Genomic DNA, 20,019 nt, shown 5'->3' on the forward strand with positions numbered 1-20,019 from the left:
TTTAAAACCTAGGCAAAGGGGGAGATTTCAGTATGGGGGAAGGGGAAAAGTCGCTTTTTAGAAAGTATTTTTTTTTTCCATTTAATTTTTCTGATCTTTTCCCTTCTCCATTATTTATCAAGGCAATATGACAAGCACATAAATTTGAAGATAAAGGCATGGATATGAATCCTACTTCTACTATGTACTGTGTGGTTTTATACAAGCTATGCCTTCTCTGTACCTCAGCTGCTGCATTTATGCAGTGGGTGTAACAGTATTTACCTTGCAAAATTTTCCTAAGGGTTTAGTAATAGATAACATTTACCAAGTGCTAAATATATACAAGGTAATATTTTAGGTACTTACAATGTTTCTTTAATCCTTACAACAATCAAAGTATGCCTTCTACACACAATAAACATATATCTTCTTTATTGTATTATCCTCTCTTACAGAAGATTTATTTTATTATTCTCTTTTATAGAACAAACTATAACTCAGACAGGTTAGGTAACATATCCAAAGTCACATAGCTGGAACCAGAACTTGAAATCTCGGATTCTAAAGTCTATACTTTTTCCATTCAGGCCAAAGGTCTTGATAACATGTAAAAAGCTGAGATGTAGATGATGTCTTATATAATATCTTGATGCACAACTACCAGCTTACTGAATACAATACAAATTTAGGTCAAGTGCAAAAAGATGATTTTTATTTACATATAGTTCTGTCAGTAATCCTTCATTAAATCCCTGGTTTAGACTGAGATTTTCACTGAAGTAAGCTGAGTAACTCAGGACTGAATAATCCAAGGCCACTTACTAACTGTATCACAGCCCAGCCCAATAACTCCTTGAGGCATTGGTCATATAAAGCATGGGAGACAGGTGGCTAGGCCCCATTATCTCTTCAATGTCCCTCAAGCAGATGTAGACCAGGGGTTTTCAATCTCACTATTATTGACATTTCCAGCTGGAGAATTCTTTGGTGTGTGGGCAGGTGTGAAAGAGGGGTGTCCTGTGCATCCCCTGCCTTTACCCACCAGATGCCTATTAAGACGGCCACATGTCCACTGGCGGACAAAATCACTTCCAATTGAGAACCACTGATACAGGTCTAATTAGAACAAGAAAATTCTGGCTAAAAAACTTCAGGTTTTTAAGTCCTTACTTAAAAGTAAGGACCGTAACAAACATTTTCAATGAAAAAAAAAATATTTAAAAGATTCAATCATTCCCTCTTGTTAGCACTGAAAATATCCTCCCTCTACTCTGAGAAAGTTCTCTAGATGATTTCAGCCCCTAATTACCTCTCCCTCTGTGCCATCTGCCCTTGTTGTCCTTAGTAATCAAGTGACCCCTGGGAGAACCTGCTAGTATTAATACTTATCTCGAGTCAAAATGCCATCCTCAACTATACTATAAACTCTTTCCAGATGTGGACAATCACTAATGGTTCTTCTACACTACTCCACAGCCTCCAGTATAGTGCTAAGTGTACAGGAGAGATGCTGAAACAGCCATGAACGCCTAACAGAACTGTCAGGCAGCGGCTGCAAGCATTAGCCATATAAAGAAGTTTTTATTTTACATTTTTAGATACAACTCAAATATCAAGAATTTCCAGGCCAGGCGCGGTGGCTCAAGCCTGTAATCCCAGCACTTTGGGAGGCCGAGGCGGGTGGATCACGAGGTCAAGAGATCGAGACCATCCTGGTCAACATGGTGAAACCCTGTCTCTACTAAAAATACAAAAACATTAGCTGGGCATGGTGGCGCATGCCTGTAATCCCAGCTACTCAGGAGGCTGAGGCAGGAGAATTGCCTGAACCCAGGAGGCGGAGGTTGCGGTGAGCCGAGATCGCGCCACTGCACTCCAGCCTGGGTAACGAGAGTGAAACTCCGTCTCAAAAAAAAAAAAAAAGAATTTCCATCACACCTCTCAACATGCCTTACAGACCTCCTAAATATTTTGTGTTCATATTTCAATTTTTATTTCCTTAATGTGGCAATTGCTTGGCATCATCTTAAGTTTTTTTCCATATTTAAAGTTGTCTTTACATCCCCTTCCTCTGCACAAAATATTTTTCCTTTATTATAAACATGTTCTTTTCCATCTGAGTGATAAACATGACCAAGCTTACTATAACTAAGATATTTTAATCTGCATAGAGAAGTTGTACCTATTTTTGACTGATAAACCACACCGTTTGAATAAAAAATTCTTTTAAGAAAGAAATGATTTCACTAGCACCAGAGAAATCAACTTACACTTTGATATTACAATCCACTTCTTGGCAAATTGAAATAAAATGTTTTTTGAAATCATAAAATATTGACAAGAATCAACTTATTCTTTTTTACCAAACGACTGCTTGAAAAGGGCAAACTTTGAAATCCATTATTAAAAACAGTACTTATTAGGGAGACGGGCCTAAGCACCACACCTGGTTGTACCTGGTTCTACCACCTGACTTTAGATTCAGGAAAGTGAATCTGCTCTCCCTATGACACCTGGGACACCTGCTCACATGTCAAGAACAGTTTCTACTAATACTTGAACATATAATGAACATGACCAGAAAGTAATAATACTATTTTTTTCTCTTTTTCCTGGTCATAAATATGTTCATTGTAGAAAATTTGGAAAAAAGAGAAAAGTATAAAGAAGAAAATTAAATCACCAAAGATACCAGTGAAAACTTTCACATTATGTCTTCCTTTTTTTTTTTTTTTTTGCTATGTACACATACACACAAATTCTAAATAAACTGAACTAAACATCAGAGTGACTACTAACTTTTCCAAAGTTGTAATGGAAAGCTTTAGTCTAATTCCAATAATGGAATTTCCATTGTAAAGTACCATCTCCAGAACCTGAAGCACATTCCTGAAAACCCTAAAAAGAATGTTCAGAATCAAGTAAAACATCATTCACAACCGATACAAGACTTTACCATGACAAAAAAGTAAAGAGGACTTAAGTGGTTCATACCCACCCCTAAAAATAATTCCAAAGAAAGCACTAAAAATATTTTTGCAAGGTGGTAGCAGAAGAGCAGTGCCTCCAGAGTAACTAATTTGAAGAGATTTCCCATGATTCATTTGCTTACAGTTAATTTTAAGGGTCAACTTTTAAAACAAAGTCTCATCAATTTTACTCATTTACTTATTCCCTCTTATTTTTCTCTTCCCCTTTTTTGCTTACAATACAATCTCCATCAAATTATGCCTTCTACACACACACACACACACACACACACACACACACACACAAATCAACATATATTTAATTTTTGACCACAACATTCACATTTAGACAACTGTCAGAGAATATCCAATTCATTTTTTGTGGCTGCACAATATTAGATGCTGAGTTAAAAAGAGAAGCAACTAAGTCTGACTTAAGGAATTCAATTTCATAGAAAGTGATGTTAATATAATTCTACATTATCCTAGCATTCTAAACATACTAAAGGTTAGGAAACTGGGATCCAGAGACAAGAAACCATTTTCCAAGAGCACACAGGCAAAGACAGACCTGACTAGAACTGTCTTAATTAACCATCCTTCCTCCAACTAATTCGATACGGTTTTATTTTCTGTAACATTAGAGTCAAATTTGTATTTAATCATCAGTTACTTTAGAAAAATAATTTTATTTAAGGGATTAGCCATCTATTTTCTCAGGAGAGCAGCCCAGGTATCACAGATAGACCTTGTGTTTTGGTACACATTTCTTACCCGTGCTCTGTACAACATTGCGAATGATTCCTTGAACCGGAATCTGCGATTTCTGCCATGGAATCTTGTTACAAGTAAATTCAGGGGATACACATTAATAAATGATCAATTCTTTACATTTATAATGGGAAAACAGAAAACTGCCATATGAAAGAATTGTTGTTTCTACTATTAAAATTCCACTAATCCTCCTCCACCTGCATTACTGGGGATTCAACTATAATAGATTGAAAGTAAATTCTCAGGACTTTTGAAATCCAGTCTCTACAATTATTGCTTACCACTGGGGGGATCAAAGTCACAACTCTGTAACATTTGTTTAATCCCTCTTTCACTAATTAGAAACCGGGAAAGATCACAGCATTTCTCTTCCTTGCCCTCTATTCCATGGTGGTAATTGTTAAAAGACCCAAGAATACTCAAGAGTTACCAGTGCAGACTAAACTCCACACAGCACTTGTTAGTGCTCAGGTGGCAAAGCTGGGGCAGGGCCTTAGTTGTAACATTAAACTGACACTTTAAACAAGGATACTGTACATAATGCTACCTTCTCATGTGAAACAGCGACAACCTAGTCTGAAACAAACAAAAAACAACTCATCAGGCTTCTACTTACCATCTTCTTTTCCTTGCCCTTAAAACCAACTCTTACCAGCTGCCTCTCAATTTAAGGCACGGTACTGAGCATGCTGCCTAGATCACCTAGGCTTGCAATTATGTTATTTGATGTACCAGACAAATTGAGAGAAGACAATCTCACTGGAGACCAAGGAGGGGGTGTGGCAGGAGCAATCAACCTTTTTTTTTTTTTTTGAGATGGAGTTTTGCTCTTGTTGCCCAGGCTGGAGTGCAATGGCGCCATCTCAGCTCACTGCAACCTCCACCACCTCCTGGGTACAAGCAATTCTCTTGTCTCAACCTCCTGAGTAGATGGGATTACAGGCGTTATAGGCGCGTGCCACCATGCCTGGCTAATTTTGTATTTTTAGTAGAGATGGGGTTTTTCCATGTTGGTCAGGCTGATCTCGAACTCTCAACCTCAGGTGATCTGCCCGCCTCGGCCTCCCAAAGTGCTGTGATTATAGGCATAAGCCACTGCGCCGGGCCTAGGAGCAATTAACTTTTAAAATTTGTCACATTTGGCAAAAAGCACTGACCCATGGTTTCTCCTTTCATGATGACAATAAAACAACATTATCAAATTATAAATGACAGATCCAAATGGCTGATTTCCATAGCCACAAACCAGACTCTGACAGAACTATAGGTAATACAACTAAGCAGCTGAGACTTTTATCTACATCCCTTTCCTTGAGCTACAGCCAAACTTTGAGGTTAAGGAAATTTAAGAAAAGACAGTATAGAAAAGGAAAATTTATATGACTGGAGATATCTAAAAAGCACTGCCCAAATATAAAGGCAATCCTAACTACTTCATTTCCTGGCCCATGAGAAGTCGTCCCTTTAACCCATAGTGGAAACTCTGACTTCCCTAAAAGTCGGACCTTCACAATGAATCCAATGGTATCTGGGAATTTCCTCTAAGGTAGAGCCTAGCACATGCAACCAGATCCTTCAACTCAGTGTTTCTCAATCATTTTCATTATGGCCACCCCCACCAGGAACATTTTAAGACATTTTCCCCCTAATTTTGACACACCCTCCCACTGAAATATTAACACCACAAATACACTGTATATGTGTTTATGTATTGCACATTTATCGGTGCTTCATAGATAAAATGAGTACAGAGTTTTGCCCCTCAAGAATCAATTATTGCTTTGGAGCAATAATGCTCCTGTTAAGAATGCATGCTTTGCACCACTCACAAAAACAAAGCTGGGGAATCAACGCAGGTGCCTATCAACGGTGGATGGACAAAGAAAATGTGGTAAATGTACACCATGGAATACTACAGAGCCATAAAAAGAACAAAATCATGTCCTTTACAGCACCATGGGTGCAGTGGGAGGCCATTATCCTAAGTGAATTGAGGTATGAACAGAAAACCAAACACTGTATGTTCTCACTTACAAGTGGGAACTAAACACTGAGTGCACATGGACAAGAAGATGGGAACAGCAGACACTGGAGACTCCAAGTGGGAGGGAGGGGGCAGGGTCTGAAACATTACCTATTGGGAATTATGTTCACTACCTGGGCAACGGAATAATCAGAATTCTTGTACATGTACCCCCTGATTCTAAAATAAAAAAAAAATTTTAATGCACGCTTTGGCTAATGAAACAAGACACTGGTGGAACTTGTTTGCTCTTAAATCTGATATTATGCAACAAAAGACGTTAACAGCACTTACTATATACAAATAAGAATTACAGCTCACACCGAAGAGAATAACCTGTTGTGACTCTAAGTAAAATAATTAAAAATAAACTATCCTTCACTTACAAGAAACGCATGAGTATTAAATTAACTATCCTTAGCTGTACTTTGGATTAAGTACAAAGACAGTAGGACAAAGCATCTCCATCATTCCAGACAGCCTACTTAAAAGGATCTATTTAAAAGAAATAAGCCAAAAAGCCCAAAATCTCGGCTATCATCATTTCCACTCAGTCTCATTAAAATCTTACTCATGTCAGAGAGCACCTAGGCTAAGGGAGTTCTGTAGCCTATGAACTCGTGGCTTGGCTAGTGATTTCCCATGCCACTTAGGTAAATTATTTAACTACTCTGTGATCATTTCTCCAACTGCCCAATAACATAAACACATTGTCATGGAAAAACATGTAATACTCTTAATCAGGAGACCTGCCACGTGGTCTCATGCTGGCTACGAACTCACTGTGAATATGAGTATGTCACCCTTCTCCCTGGGCCCTGTTTTTCCCTACCTGTAAAAGGAAGAAGCCATATCAGATGCATGCATGGAGATTCTATGTTCTAAATGCTTTCATCAGGCTAACTCACATACACTATCATGCAAAAAGAAACAATGCTCCTTATGAGGTTTCATAAAACACAAGAACATGTAATCTGGGTGAACCTAATTAGTAGAGGCCCTAGTAAAAAAAAATATTGCATACATAAATATTGGGAAGAAAAACATGATTGCTCTTCAAGACGACAGCCTCAAAAGTTCAGGCCAAGTACTTCTCAACTTGAATTAGGTACACCTGTCATTCATGAGAATTCACTGTGGGCTCTTTTTGAACCATATCTACTTTTTGCCTAGATCATCTCTTAATACAAAGAGCTCCATAAATTACTGCCTGCTGTGTTCCAGGAAGGCCTTCATTTTATTTGTAATTGGTAAACCATTTTAAGATTTAGGGAAGGTCCCTGCATTACAGCAATCTGGAATTTGGGAAATCAAGTCTGTATCTGCCTTATATATGTCCTATAATACAGATTCCAATTAAAAATGTCTTCTCAGCTTTGGTTTATCCACACATTATATTAAACAATTCCCATTCTTCCCATCTCCTTGGTCAGTTCGGTCTCCCTGAGTTAAATCTTTTCCAATTCTGTTGGCACCTTCTTCGCCTCCCAAGGAGACTAGGAAAAAGAGTCATCAAAATGAAAGCTAGTAACAAGGTAGAAGCAAGGGAAAATACATCATTGACAGATAAAATTTTCACCACTGTTCTCAGCATTATGACACAAAGTAAAATACATATCCTTTCCTTGCTTAAGTGCTTAGGCTACCAGCATAAAAAGATATTCTATCTGCTGAGAATAAACAAAACAGTTCTTGGATTTCTCTACGCAATTAATTGCTTTTAGGACTGCTTCACAAGGTGCTGTTATTTATGATCCTGGCAAGGATGCTACAGAAGCCATTCCTGTACTGGATGAACAGACTAGCTCAAAAGTTCCGAACAGTTTCTACCCAATGCAGTTAAGGGCATAACCTATCGACCACTTAGTAATAGCGCTTAATAGTTAAGTGATTCTCAATGGGAGTCAGGCAATCAACATCTTCAGAGGGCTTGTGTAGTATGTGATATGTATTTCCATACCCCCACTGGGTCTCAGTGGAGAATCACTGGATTAAATCATTCCTAAAATCTCTGAATAGAGAAGCCTACTGAGATTCTCACATAGACTCTTTGAAGGCAAGTGTCTTAATTTTTAGTAAGTTCAATATATAGACAATCATTCCAGCCATCTGAGTCTGTTTATTGAATTCCTCCATTTCATGGATGTTGTCCTCTACACTACTGCAGCCATGTATTCCCAGGCTCATACCCAATACCTTATTATTACCAATAACTACAACCCCTCCATAATCTCAACTTCATGCATCACCTATTTTTCCAGGTCCCTCCTTCTCCCTATAGTACCTTAACCCAATTATCCTTCAACTGCACCAGGACTCAAAACTACTATCTTTTCACTGACCCACTCCAATTGATTTCCACTCTTTCCTTCTTAAATTCCACAATCAATCATCATAATTAATCTCTTATATATACACTACTAAATCCCTCACCTCTCTCTTGCTGTGATACATTTGCTTAGCAGAACTGATTACTGCATGCACACATACACACACATGTATACACACATGCACATACACACCCATGCTGCCTGACTTTAGTTTTATAATATCAAATTTCAAGTTGGGTCCCTTAATGCTGCCTGACAAATCATACTTCACATCCCTAGGTTCATTTACTCTCTCAATCTCCCAAATGACTATTTCACATTTTCTCCTCTCTCTTCAAATCCTAATGCTACCTCCTCCCTTCCGCCCTCTTAAATGATAACCTGGCCACCTACTTCCCTGAGAAAACTGATGCAATCGAAGAAAATTCCAGATTCTCATGCCACATCTCCCCACCGAGCCACATTTGCATCCACATAACCCCTTTCCCATGTCTTTCTAGATTTACTTTCCTCTTCCTGTGCAAAGCCAGTCCCTCCACTTGTACACTGGAGCTCCTCCCTTCTACCTCCTCAAGAACATCACTCCAGCAAGTCTCCCTTCTCTCTCCTACTTCATCCATTTTTTTCACCTCTATTAGATCTTTTCCATCAGCGTATGAATACGCTGCGCTTGTTCTCATCTCAAAAATTAAAAACCTCAACCACATTTTTCTCTCCCGCTCTCACCTATTTCTTTGCTCCCCTTTCCTGCAAAAATTTTCAAGAGTCTTTTAGAGTCACTATCTCCAATTTTTCTCCTTTAACCTATCTGACCAAAACTGCTCTTCAAGGTCACTAATGCTAAATAGCCAAGTGTCAGCTCTCTGTTCTCATCCTACTTGACCTATTAGCAGCATTTGGTCTCCACCTTGAAACACTCTTCACTTTTGCTTCCAGAGTAAGACTCCACTCTCTTGGTTTTCCTACCTCACTGACCATTTTTCCCCAGTCTCCTTTACTGGTTCGTCTTCTCCCTATCTCTTGATGTTGCAATGTCCCTGGGCTAAGTCCTTGGTCTTCTTTTATGTACTTCATTCACTCCCTTGGTGATCTCATCAAGGCTCAAGGTTTTTTGTTTTTGCTCAAGGTTTTAAATGCCTTTCTCCCCAAACTCCACACATCTCTCTCCAGCTGGCTACCGGATATCTCCACTTGGAGGTCTAGCAGCAGGTCAAACTCAACATGTCCAAAACTGAACTACTGACCTGTGACCCTGTTTGCTTCATCTTGCAGCGGACTCATTTCAGTGGATGGCAACTAATGTTTAAAATTGTTCAGGCCCAAATTCTGTCATCTTCCTTGACTGCTCTCTTTCTCTCATACCTCATATCTAAACCATCAGGAAAGCATGCTGGCTCTACCTCACAATATATCCAGAATTTGACCTTTTCTTGTACCTTTCATTGCTACAGCCCCAATCTGAGTCATCCCTCTCTCTCATTTGGAACGCTGCAATAGTCCCCTAAGAGATCTTGGTTGCTTCTCACCCACAGAGCAGCCAGCATGATCTTTTTAGACCTTGTCAGATCATGTCAATCTCCAACTCAACACCTGGCAACAGCCTCCTAGTTTACTCTGAGTAAATGTCAAAGTTACTATGGTGGCCTTCAAAGCCCCAGATAATCTAGCCATTCATTACCTCTCTGACCTTCCTGCTTAGCCAGTGAGCGTCCTGCTATCTTTCAAACACACCAGGCATGCTCTCACCTTAGGGCTTTTGCTATAGCTGTTCCTTGTCCCTGGTATGTTCTTCTCCCAGATATCCATATGGTGAAACACCTCATCTCCTTGCTCAAATCTCAAGAAGACCTACCTTGAACCACCTTATTTAATATTGCAATCTACACAGCAATCTCAATGTCCCTAACTCTGCTGTATTATTTTCCCCCATCCCTTATCTAATATACTAATTGCTTGTATTGTTTATTGACTGTAGCCTCCTACCAGAATGAAAGCTTCTAACGGCAGATATTTTTAATTTGCTCACTGATATATCCCAAACACACAGACCAATGCTTGGCATGCAGCAAGTACTCAATAAATGTTCTTTGTATGAATGAATGAACACTTGAAACCAGTCTAAATTATAGACTAGAGAGGTCTGAGGCCAGCAGAAGAAAACTCAAATGGCCCAGATATCCTCAGTGCCTAAAGTATGCTCTCAGACAATTAGCTTCTTATAAAAGCTGTTATTTCTTCATATCTCAAAAAGGACTGTCACAGCACTGGTGTCCGGTGAATGATACTTAACCATACTAGAAACAAGTACAGAGGAAGTACGAAAGGAATGTCCTCTATTTCCACCTTTCCCTATAGATGACTCCATATGAAACACAGTCCTGTCTTCCTTCTCTGACTTGAAAAGTCACTTTTTTTTTTTTTTTTTTTTTTTTTTGAGCAGTCTCACTCTGGTGAGATCTCGTCTCACTGCAACTTCTGCCTCCCAAGTTGAAGTGACTCTCGTGCTTCGGCCTCCCAAGCAGCTAGCATTACGCGCACGTGTCTCCACGCCTGGCTAACTTTTGTATTTTTTGCAGAGGTGTTTCACCATGTTGGCCAGGCTGGTCTCGAACTCCTGGCCTCAACTGATCTGCCTGCCTTGGCCTCCCGAAGTGCTGGGATTATATACATGAGCCACCGCGCCTGGCCAAAAGTCACTTTTCAATACTACATAATTCAGGAATTAGAGAACGCAGGTCAGGCAAGGAGCTCATGTGGCTTTCAAAATGCTGAATTTATTCCCATGGATTAAGTACAGACTCTTACAAGTTAGAACTAGACGACTATCATTTATGTCAGCGGTTCTCAACTATGGCTGCATATTTGAGTCCTGGAGGCAGTTAAAAAACACTGCAACTGCACCTCCCTTGGGTGAGGCTCAGACAGCATACGTTTTAAAAGATTCCCAGGTGATTAAAGTTCCCAGGTGATTCCAAAGTGCAAACAAGTCTGAGAAGTGATGAGCTCTATGACCTTGGGGAAATTTCTTGGCTTCTCAGAGCCTAACACATATAGCTATTGTGAGGATCAAATAAGAGTTTGCATCAGCTGCTATTAATTAGTATCACTGCCACTTCTTTTTCTAACATCACCACCTTTCTACTATTACATTATCATTGGTAGCATCATTTCCTTCTTTCTATTGAGATTTAATTTACATATCATTAAATCCAGCCTTTTAAAAATATATGATTCAATGGTTTTCAGTATATTCATAAAGTTATGCAACCATCATCACCATTTAATTCTGGAACATTTTCATCACCCCAGAAAGAAATTCCATACCCATGAGCAACCTCTTCTCCCAGCCCCCGGGAACCACCAATCTACTTTCTATCTTTATGAATTTAACTACTCTGGATACTTCATGTAAATGAAATCCTATAACATGTAGCCTTTTGTGTCGGGCTTTTTTCACTTAGCATAATGTTTTTGAAGTTCACTCACATTGTAGCATATATTCATGCTTCATTTTTATAATTGAATAACAGTCTGTTGTATGGATATGCCACGTTTTGTTTTCAGCAGTTTTTCTCACTTTTTGGCAATTATGAATAATACTGCTATGAACACTCATTCACACTATTTTGTGTGCCCACGTTTCCAGTTCTCTTGGGTAAATAACCAGGAGTGGAACTGTTGGGTCATATCGTATTCTATGTTTAACTTTTTGAGCAACTACTACAAGCACCATTTTATATTTCCACCGTCAGTGTCTAAGGGTTCTAATTTCTCCACATCCTAACATCTGTTGTTATCTTTCTGACCCTAGCCATCCTAGTAAGTGCGAAGTGGTATTTCACTGTTGTGATTTGCATTTTCCTGATGACTAATAATGTTAAGCTTTTTTTTTTTTCTTCCAATACTGAACTGGGGTCTCTAGCTCTGTTGCCCAGGCTGGAGTACAGTGGCACAATCTTAGCTCACCACAGCACTGAACTCTAGGTTCAAGTGATCCTTCCTGCCTCAGCCTCTGCGGTAGCTGGGACTACAGATGCATGCCACCATGCCTGGCTGATTTTAAAATTTTTTTTGTAGAGACAAAGTTCTCACAATGTTGCCCAGGCTGGTCTTGAACGTCTGACCTCATGCAATCCTCCTGCCTCAACCTTAAGTGCTGGGATTTCAGGCATGACTCACCATCGCCAGCTGACGTTAAGCATCTTTTCATGTTCTTACTGACCATTTGTATATCTTCTTGCCTATCCAAATTCTTTGCCATTTTTATACTGGATTAGCTGTCTTTTTATTATTGAGTTGTAAGAGTTCTTTATACATTCAGACATATTCTGCTGATTCTTGTTAAGATATATGTTTTACAAATATTTTCTCTCATTTTGAGAGTTCTGTTTCACTTTCCTGACAGTGTCCTTTGAAGTATAAACATTTTAAATTTTGATGAAGTCCAATTTATGTATTTTTTCTTTGGTTGCTGTGTATTAGTAACTTTTAAGAAGAGACTAAAGGAAAAAGTTATGAAGAGATCCCATAACCAAGTAAATTGTTCAGACTTATAATAATCACTCATTAAATCATGAATTCCCATATAGAAAGCACATCTACTTTATCTGAATGGAGGGCAGGAAGGAATGCACTTCATCTCTTAGGCTTTTAATTAACTAGATTTTCAGATTAAATATTTGACCTTTGAATGTCAAATGTCCAAGAAACTGCAAAGAAATAAAAACTAAGTTAGATTTGTGTGTTTTCAGGGCTATTTGTTGCAACAGCTAGATGTTCATAATCCTTACACTAACTGGAATTGTTTTTTGAAATTAAGCATATTTAAATGATATTTTTAAGAGTTTCAAACAAATATTTTTTCTGCAACTGTACAAAACTAGTGGCATGGCATAACCTAAAACATTCTATTACTGCTCAATAAATATTAAATAGACAATATAATCCCAAATAATCAATTAGCATTATGTAATTTTCCAGTGTAATAATCCCAAAGTATCAATTGTGACTATAGTAATTTTTCTAACCAAAACGACAAAAATTGGTCATTATTAATCACTTGAAAAAGGTAACCAATACCTCTATTATGCTTTTTTACTTTGACAATCAACTTTTTTATTTAAAAAACTTTTTGGTTTAAAATTGTTAGTGGCACTAGTTGTATAACAATGTGAATGCACTTACTGCCACCGAAATGCACATTTCAAATGCTAAATCTTATGTACATTTAACCACAATTTTTTTTTTTTTTTTTTTTTTTTGAGATGGAGTCTCACTCTGTTGCCCAGGCTGGAGTGCAGTAGCACTACCTCGGCTCACTGCAACCTCCGCCTCCCAGGATCAAGCGATTCTCCTGCCTAGCCTCCTGGGTAGCTGGGATTACAGGCGTGCACAACCACACCCGGCTAATTTTTGTGTTTTTTGCAGAGATGGAGTTTCACCATGTTGGTCAGGCTGGTCTCAAACTCCTGACCTTGAGATCCGCCTGCCTCAGCTTCCCAAAGTTCTGGGATTACAGGTGTGAGCCACCGTGCCCAGTCTTAACCACAATTGAAAAAAGAGAAAAGGGAGGAAAATGAATGAGAAAAAAAAGAATAGGAAAAGCAGAGACCCCCTAAAACAAACCAGTCTGAGCACCTGCTGGCAGATAACACTTGGACATTCAAGAAAAGCAGGCTGAGGAAGGCACAGTTCACTGGGCACACAGACAGATCCCCAGCAAAGCAGGCTCTACAAACAACACGGAGGTAGGCTGCCCCTGAAAAGTAATATGACCGACCATATATCCACAGAGAACTTTGTCTCTAAAGTAAGATGCAGGGCTCTAGAAGGATGTCCTTCACACTTCCTAAGACCTGGATTGCATCAAAATGTCATTTACCATATCTTCATATTCAGGGATTCTCTAGAGAGAAGATAGTTAAGTTTCCTTCATACCACATACGACAGGATCCTCTTAAACAGGGAATTAAGTTAATTAATGGCAATATTTTGGCCTTTGGTTAACAGGAAACTAATATACTAGTATTGTCAAGGAAAAAAAAAAGCGATGAAACTTCAGGGCAAAGAACCATGAAAAATCCACAATGTACCTCTTTGTTTTGCATTTCTTTTAAGAACATTGTTTAGTGTCTAAAACAAGTAAAATGGCATTTTTTCAGAAAATACCTTTGACCATACTTCCAAAGTAATAAAGCATGTTAGTCCAGCTTCTCAATTTATAGCCACACGTGTACATTACAAGGCAATAGTTCTTTAATATATGAACTTGGGACACAGATTTTTCAAAAGGTAAAGGAAGCCAATGAAGATTTTGTGAAAATAGTTCTCATAAATATAGCAAGCACAACTGAATATAATTTTATTCTAAATTGATCCAATTATGTTCTAAATCTTAAACTTATTTTTATAGCGTAAATAGTCATGCCTTCCTATGGTAAATGCTCAACAAAGATCTGCTGAATAGATGAATGAGAAGGACCAAATCTTAATTTGAATTTGTTCTGGTAACAGAGAGAGACCCACATACATGAAAATCTCATTATTCTGGCTATTTAAAAATCAGAAAATAACAGATGTTGGTGATGTTGCAGAGGAAAGAGAAGTATGTATACACTGCTGGTGGGACTGTAAATTAGTTCAGCCACTGAGGAAAGCAATTTGGAGATTTCTCAAAGAACTTAAAACAGAATTACCATTCAACCCAGCAATCCCATTACTGAGTATACCCCCAAAGGAATGTAAATCATTCTACTAAAAAGGCACATGAATGTGTAGGTTCATCACAGCACGATTCACAATAGCAAAGACAGAATCAACCTAGATGCCCAACAGCAGTGGACTGAATTTAAAAAATGTGGCACACATACACCATGGAATACTACACAGCCATAAAAACGAAGAAAGTCATGGCCTTTGCAGCAACATGGACAGAGCTGGAGGCCATAATCCTAAGTGAATTAAAAGCAGCAACAACAACAAAAAAATAAATACCTCATGTTCCCATGTATAAGTGGGAGCTAAACATTGAATACACGTGGAGATAAAAAAGAGGACCAACAGACACTGGGGCTTACCTGAGGGTAGAGAGTAAGTGGGTGAGGGCTGAAAAACTACATGTCAGGTACTATGCTCACTACCTGTGACCTGGGTGACAAAATCATTTGCACACCAAACCCCAGCAACACACAATTTGCCCATGTAACAAACTTGCACATGTATTCCTTGAACCTAAAATAAAAGATGGAGAAGGAAAAAAAAAAAAACAAAAAACTGCTTAATCTTTCTAGGTCTATCTAGATTGCTTTAGTAATAAAATAGAATCTAGTATCCTTGCAATTCAATGTAACAGACACTTAAGATTCCTCCTAGAAAAAGGAGGAAGGAAGATGGAGAGAGGGGAAGAAATGGGGAGGAAGGAGTACCTTATTATGCTAAAGGAGCTTCTCTAATGATGACAAGGGTTAGATCAGACCTCAGGAAAGCTAAAGGGTGCCAATCTCACTTGACACTGAAGAATCTACCAAAAATTGAAGTGAAATATTCTATTTTCATAAAACTGGTCTTCTACTTGACCTTTATTGGGGAAGATGGGGTAAGCTCACCGTAAAATATGATTTTTCTCACTCCCTTCTGTAGTGTCTCATTCAGCATACTTGTTGAGGTAGCCAAGAGCTGTTAAGACAGAAAAACCCTACACAGGTAGCAAGTGTTAAAAGGCTATGTTATGGACTGAATTGTATCCCCCACCAAATTCTTATGCTGAAGTCCTAGCCTCCAGTATCTCAGAATGTGGCCCTACTTGGAGACAGGTCGACTGCAGAAACAGTAAGAGGAGGTCATACTGCAGTAGGTAGACCCCTACTCGACGTCACTGTTTTGCTTATACAAAGGGGAAATGGCACACAGGGAAAATGCCATGCGAAGGCCGGAGTTATGCTGCCCCAAGCTAAGGAACCACGGGAAGCTGGAAGAGAGGCCTGAAACAGCCCCTTCCTCAACACCTTCAGAGGGAGCACGGCCCTGCCAATACCCTGATTTTGGACTTCTGGCTTCCAGAACGATGAGACAATGCATTCATGCTGTTCTATGTCATATGGTTTGTGGTACTTTGTTACCATCACCCTAGGGAACTAATGCAGACCGTAAGAGGCCAGTGTGCCCTAGCCTACCCTTTTCAGATTGCACTTCAGATCCAGCCTTCTGCCTCACAGCCACTGCACTACACTATCCCCAGAACCAGTACCTCACTCTGTGAACTGCTGCAAAAGCACTGGTCTCCCTTATTTCAGACTTTATCTTGACTTTCTTCAACTGCCAAACCTCCCTGCACACCACTATGACATTAACAAAGATGCCTACTTCTTTGCATCAACCCCTTATTTAAAAACCTCGAGTGACTCACCAATTGTTATAGGAAAAAGACAAAATTCTCCTGACTGGCATTCAGGCCTCTCTCTAAGCGAGCTCCAAATGTTAGGTGATATTCTCTTAGTAACCCTGGAACGTACAACAGTGAAAGACCCTGTCTTCCTCTGTTGCCCAGGCTGGTGTGCCATGGCGTGACCATAGCTCACTGCAGCCTTGACTTCTTGGGCTCGAGTGATTCTCCCACCTCAGCTTCCCAAGTAGCAGGGACCACAGGCGCATGCCACCACAGCCTGCTGGTTTGTAACATTTCTGCAGAGATGGGTTCTCAACATGTTGCCTGGGCTGGTCAGAACACACAACTATTATTCTCTATGCTGTGCTTCCTTCTCCACTTGCCGCCCTCCCCTTTCAACAGTCCAAATCTTGACCTTGCTGTGAAAACTACTGTCAGGACACATTTTCTCCTTGAAGCTCTCTCTCTGTACTTAAGCATAATACCACAGCCATATTTCTGATTCTATGTACTTTACTGCCTGCATCGGTCATCTGTACTCATCACAGACTGCCTTGTGTACCCGGCATTTGAAAAGTACATGCAGGCCGGGCGCGGTGGCTCACGCCTGTAATCCCAGCACTTTGGGAGGTTGAGGCGGGTGGATCATGAGGTCAAGAGATCGAGACCATCCTGGTCAACATGGTGAAACCCCGTCTCTACTAAAAATACAAAAAATTAGCTGGGCATGGTGGCACGTGCCTGTAATCCCAGCTACTCAGGAGGCTGAGGCAGGAGAATTGCCTGAACCCAGGAGGCGGAGGTTGCGGTGAGCCGAGATCGCGCCATTGCACTCCAGCCTGGGTAACAAGAGCGAAACTCCGTCTCAAAAAAAAAAAAAAAAAAAAAAAAAGAAAAGTACATGCTTGGATTTCACAGCTGGACTAGGAGTTCCTTAATAATAGGGTCTATGTCTTATAATTTTGGAGATACTTCTCAAAGACAAAGACAATGCTGGGCCTGTTATAGGCAACCTCTAAATTCTTACTGAATTAACTATTAAACGTACATGAAAAATTCCTAGAAATGCTACTTTTGGCTTTTCTATCAATCAGGGAATTGAAATTGGAACACATCTACAGATTTCACATAATACTAATGGTTCCACATATATCTGAATAATTTAAAACTTAAAAGGAACAAGGTGGGAAAAATGAGTTTAGTCCCAAGTTACTTACCATTCTTCATCACTACATTGGACCACACATTGGCATTCAGGGCTTGGACAATTCGCTTTACTCCTGTAGATTCTGGGAAGTCATCTAATCAGGGAGAGGAAATATATATATATTTATATACAACACTGACACATATATACATATACATTCATAAAAATGCCTGTATATATCCCCTGAGCTATATTTTCAAATGATTGTGGTTTTGTTATCTTGTTTAGCTGTATGTTCACATCATACAAGGAAAAAAATAAAACAAATACAGAGCTTGGAGCTCGTGATAAGAATATTCTAGAAAAACTCTTTTCCCCTCTGGCTGTCTGAGGACTGACCACCATCCTGAACGACACGGTAACTGTTCAAACTGGAAAGTTCATGACCAACCAACTACATCAGAGAAAACAAATGGTCATTGATGTCCTTCACCCCGGGAAGGCAACACTACCTAACACAGAAATTTGGGAAAAAGTAGACACTGTGTACAAGACCACACCAGACGTCATCTTTGTATTTGAATTCAGAACTCATTTTGGTGGTGGCAAGACAACTGGCTTTGGCATAATTTATGATTCCTTGGACTGTGCAAACGAAAGCGAACACAAACATAGATTTACAAGACATGGCCTATGTAAGAAGAAAAAGAGCTCAAGAAGGCAATGAAAGGAACGCAAGAACGGCATGAGGAAAGTCAGGCGGGCTGCAAAGGCCAGTGTTAGTGCTGGCAAAAAGCCCAAGGAGTAAAGGTGCCGCAATGATGTTATCTGAGGCCGTTACAGATTTTTTTTATGAGAAGATTAGTGAGCTAAAAACGTTCCTGTGGAAAAAAAAGAATGTTCTAGAAACTAAAACAGATAAACATAAAATATAAGGCAGTTATATAATGAAGTTATCCCCACCAATGGAATCTATTTATATTCTGAAAATGTAAGATTCCACTTGTTACACACATTCCTAGCATAGTACTAGAGATACCAATCTATACAGAATGAGTCTCCTGAAGGCAAGAAGAGTCTTCGTGTTAATAGCAAGCCATAAAATCATGTAAATGCACTATCCTCTGCCTGAAGCCACAGAATAATAAGTGTTATTTGTGATCAAGAAAGGTAGATTGAGTGAGAAGTGAAATGACTACAAGTGTACGAGACAGGCAAAGGGTCATTACAACAACTCAGTTTAGTTTATTATTAGTATCATCCTGCTTCTGGAATTTGACTGACACTACTCAAAATAACAGGGTTGTAATCCCATAGTGTACCAAAAAGGTGGTATTCTTAGCCACAACATAGGAATGTTTGTGTAAAAATGAAATGGAGACCTTGCAGATGTTGAGGATTATAAGGCTGCATCTGCAAAATAATGACAGAAATAGCTTTCATGTGGTTAAAAAAGAAAAGTCTCCTAAGAGTTTACAGAACATATCCACACAGAACCTGCCTCTAGGGGCCAGCCTTGCCCTGGGTGGTTTAACAAGAAGAACACAGTTAGATGTCAGAATATCTGAATCTGAACCCAGGCTCAGCCACTTATTAGCTATTTGATCAAGGGCTCACTTGTCCCATTCTCAAAGACAGTGGAAACACCACCACACTACGCACATCTCTCCTACAGGAAAGATGCACTGGAAGTGATGAGTTACTGGTGTAACCTTCCCCCTGCACTGTGACCGCAGGAATCTTGTCTAACTGAGCTCATATGCCCATTGCCTAGCAGTGCCTGAAAAACAGTAAGCACTCGGCAACTGTAATGGGCTGATGAGCCATTTAAAGAATATCAACCCATCAACCTAACAGAAATATAGTCATTAAATTGAAAATACTCTACCAAGGTAAGTTTATCACCACCAATGTTTGGATGAAGACCTAAAAATCATGTTTATCTTAACTGTGAATGACTTAATTCTCAAAAGAATAATATTTTAGATGATATAACCAGGAATCAAAAATGTGGTCTGAAATGAAGAGCTAGTACCAATAAGATGAAAATTAATACAAACTACCATAAAGTCCTATATTCACATTTGAATAATACATGCAAGCAAAAGATGAGGAAGTATGGCTTAGGAATAGTTTGTATTTTAAAAGTCTAGGAAGGTTTTCATTACCTTACCTGAAGACGACATATCAAAACACCCATTTTAAGATTAAGCTGAATTGGGCCAGATGCAGTGGCTCACGCCTGTAATCCCAACACTTGGGGAGGCTGAGGTGGGCAGATCACGAGGTTAGGAGATCGAGACCATCCTGGCTAACACAGTGGAACCCATCTCTACTAGAAATACAAAAAATTAGCCAGATGGCCGGGCGCGGTGGCTCAAGCCTGTAATCCCAGCACTTTGGGAGGCCAA

General features: G+C 39.4%; 1 protein-coding gene across 5 annotated transcripts in view; it reads right to left on the reverse strand.

Moving 5' to 3' along the window:
* Positions 1-20,019, reverse strand: part of AAGAB (alpha and gamma adaptin binding protein) — a 52,176-nt gene that overhangs the window by 11,755 nt on the left and 20,402 nt on the right. For all 5 annotated transcript variants that reach the window (XM_032244596.1, XM_032244594.1, XM_032244597.1 and 2 more), the window contains exon 5: positions 17,679-17,762. In XM_032244596.1, coding sequence (XP_032100487.1) covers positions 17,679-17,762 — 84 coding nt within the window. The remainder of the gene's footprint in view (positions 1-17,678; positions 17,763-20,019) is intronic.

The sequence above is a fragment of the Sapajus apella genome, unplaced genomic scaffold (genome assembly GCF_009761245.1).
Source record: "Sapajus apella isolate SASKATOON/1434 unplaced genomic scaffold, GSC_monkey_1.0 scaffold55, whole genome shotgun sequence".
NCBI lineage: Eukaryota > Metazoa > Chordata > Mammalia > Primates > Cebidae > Sapajus > Sapajus apella.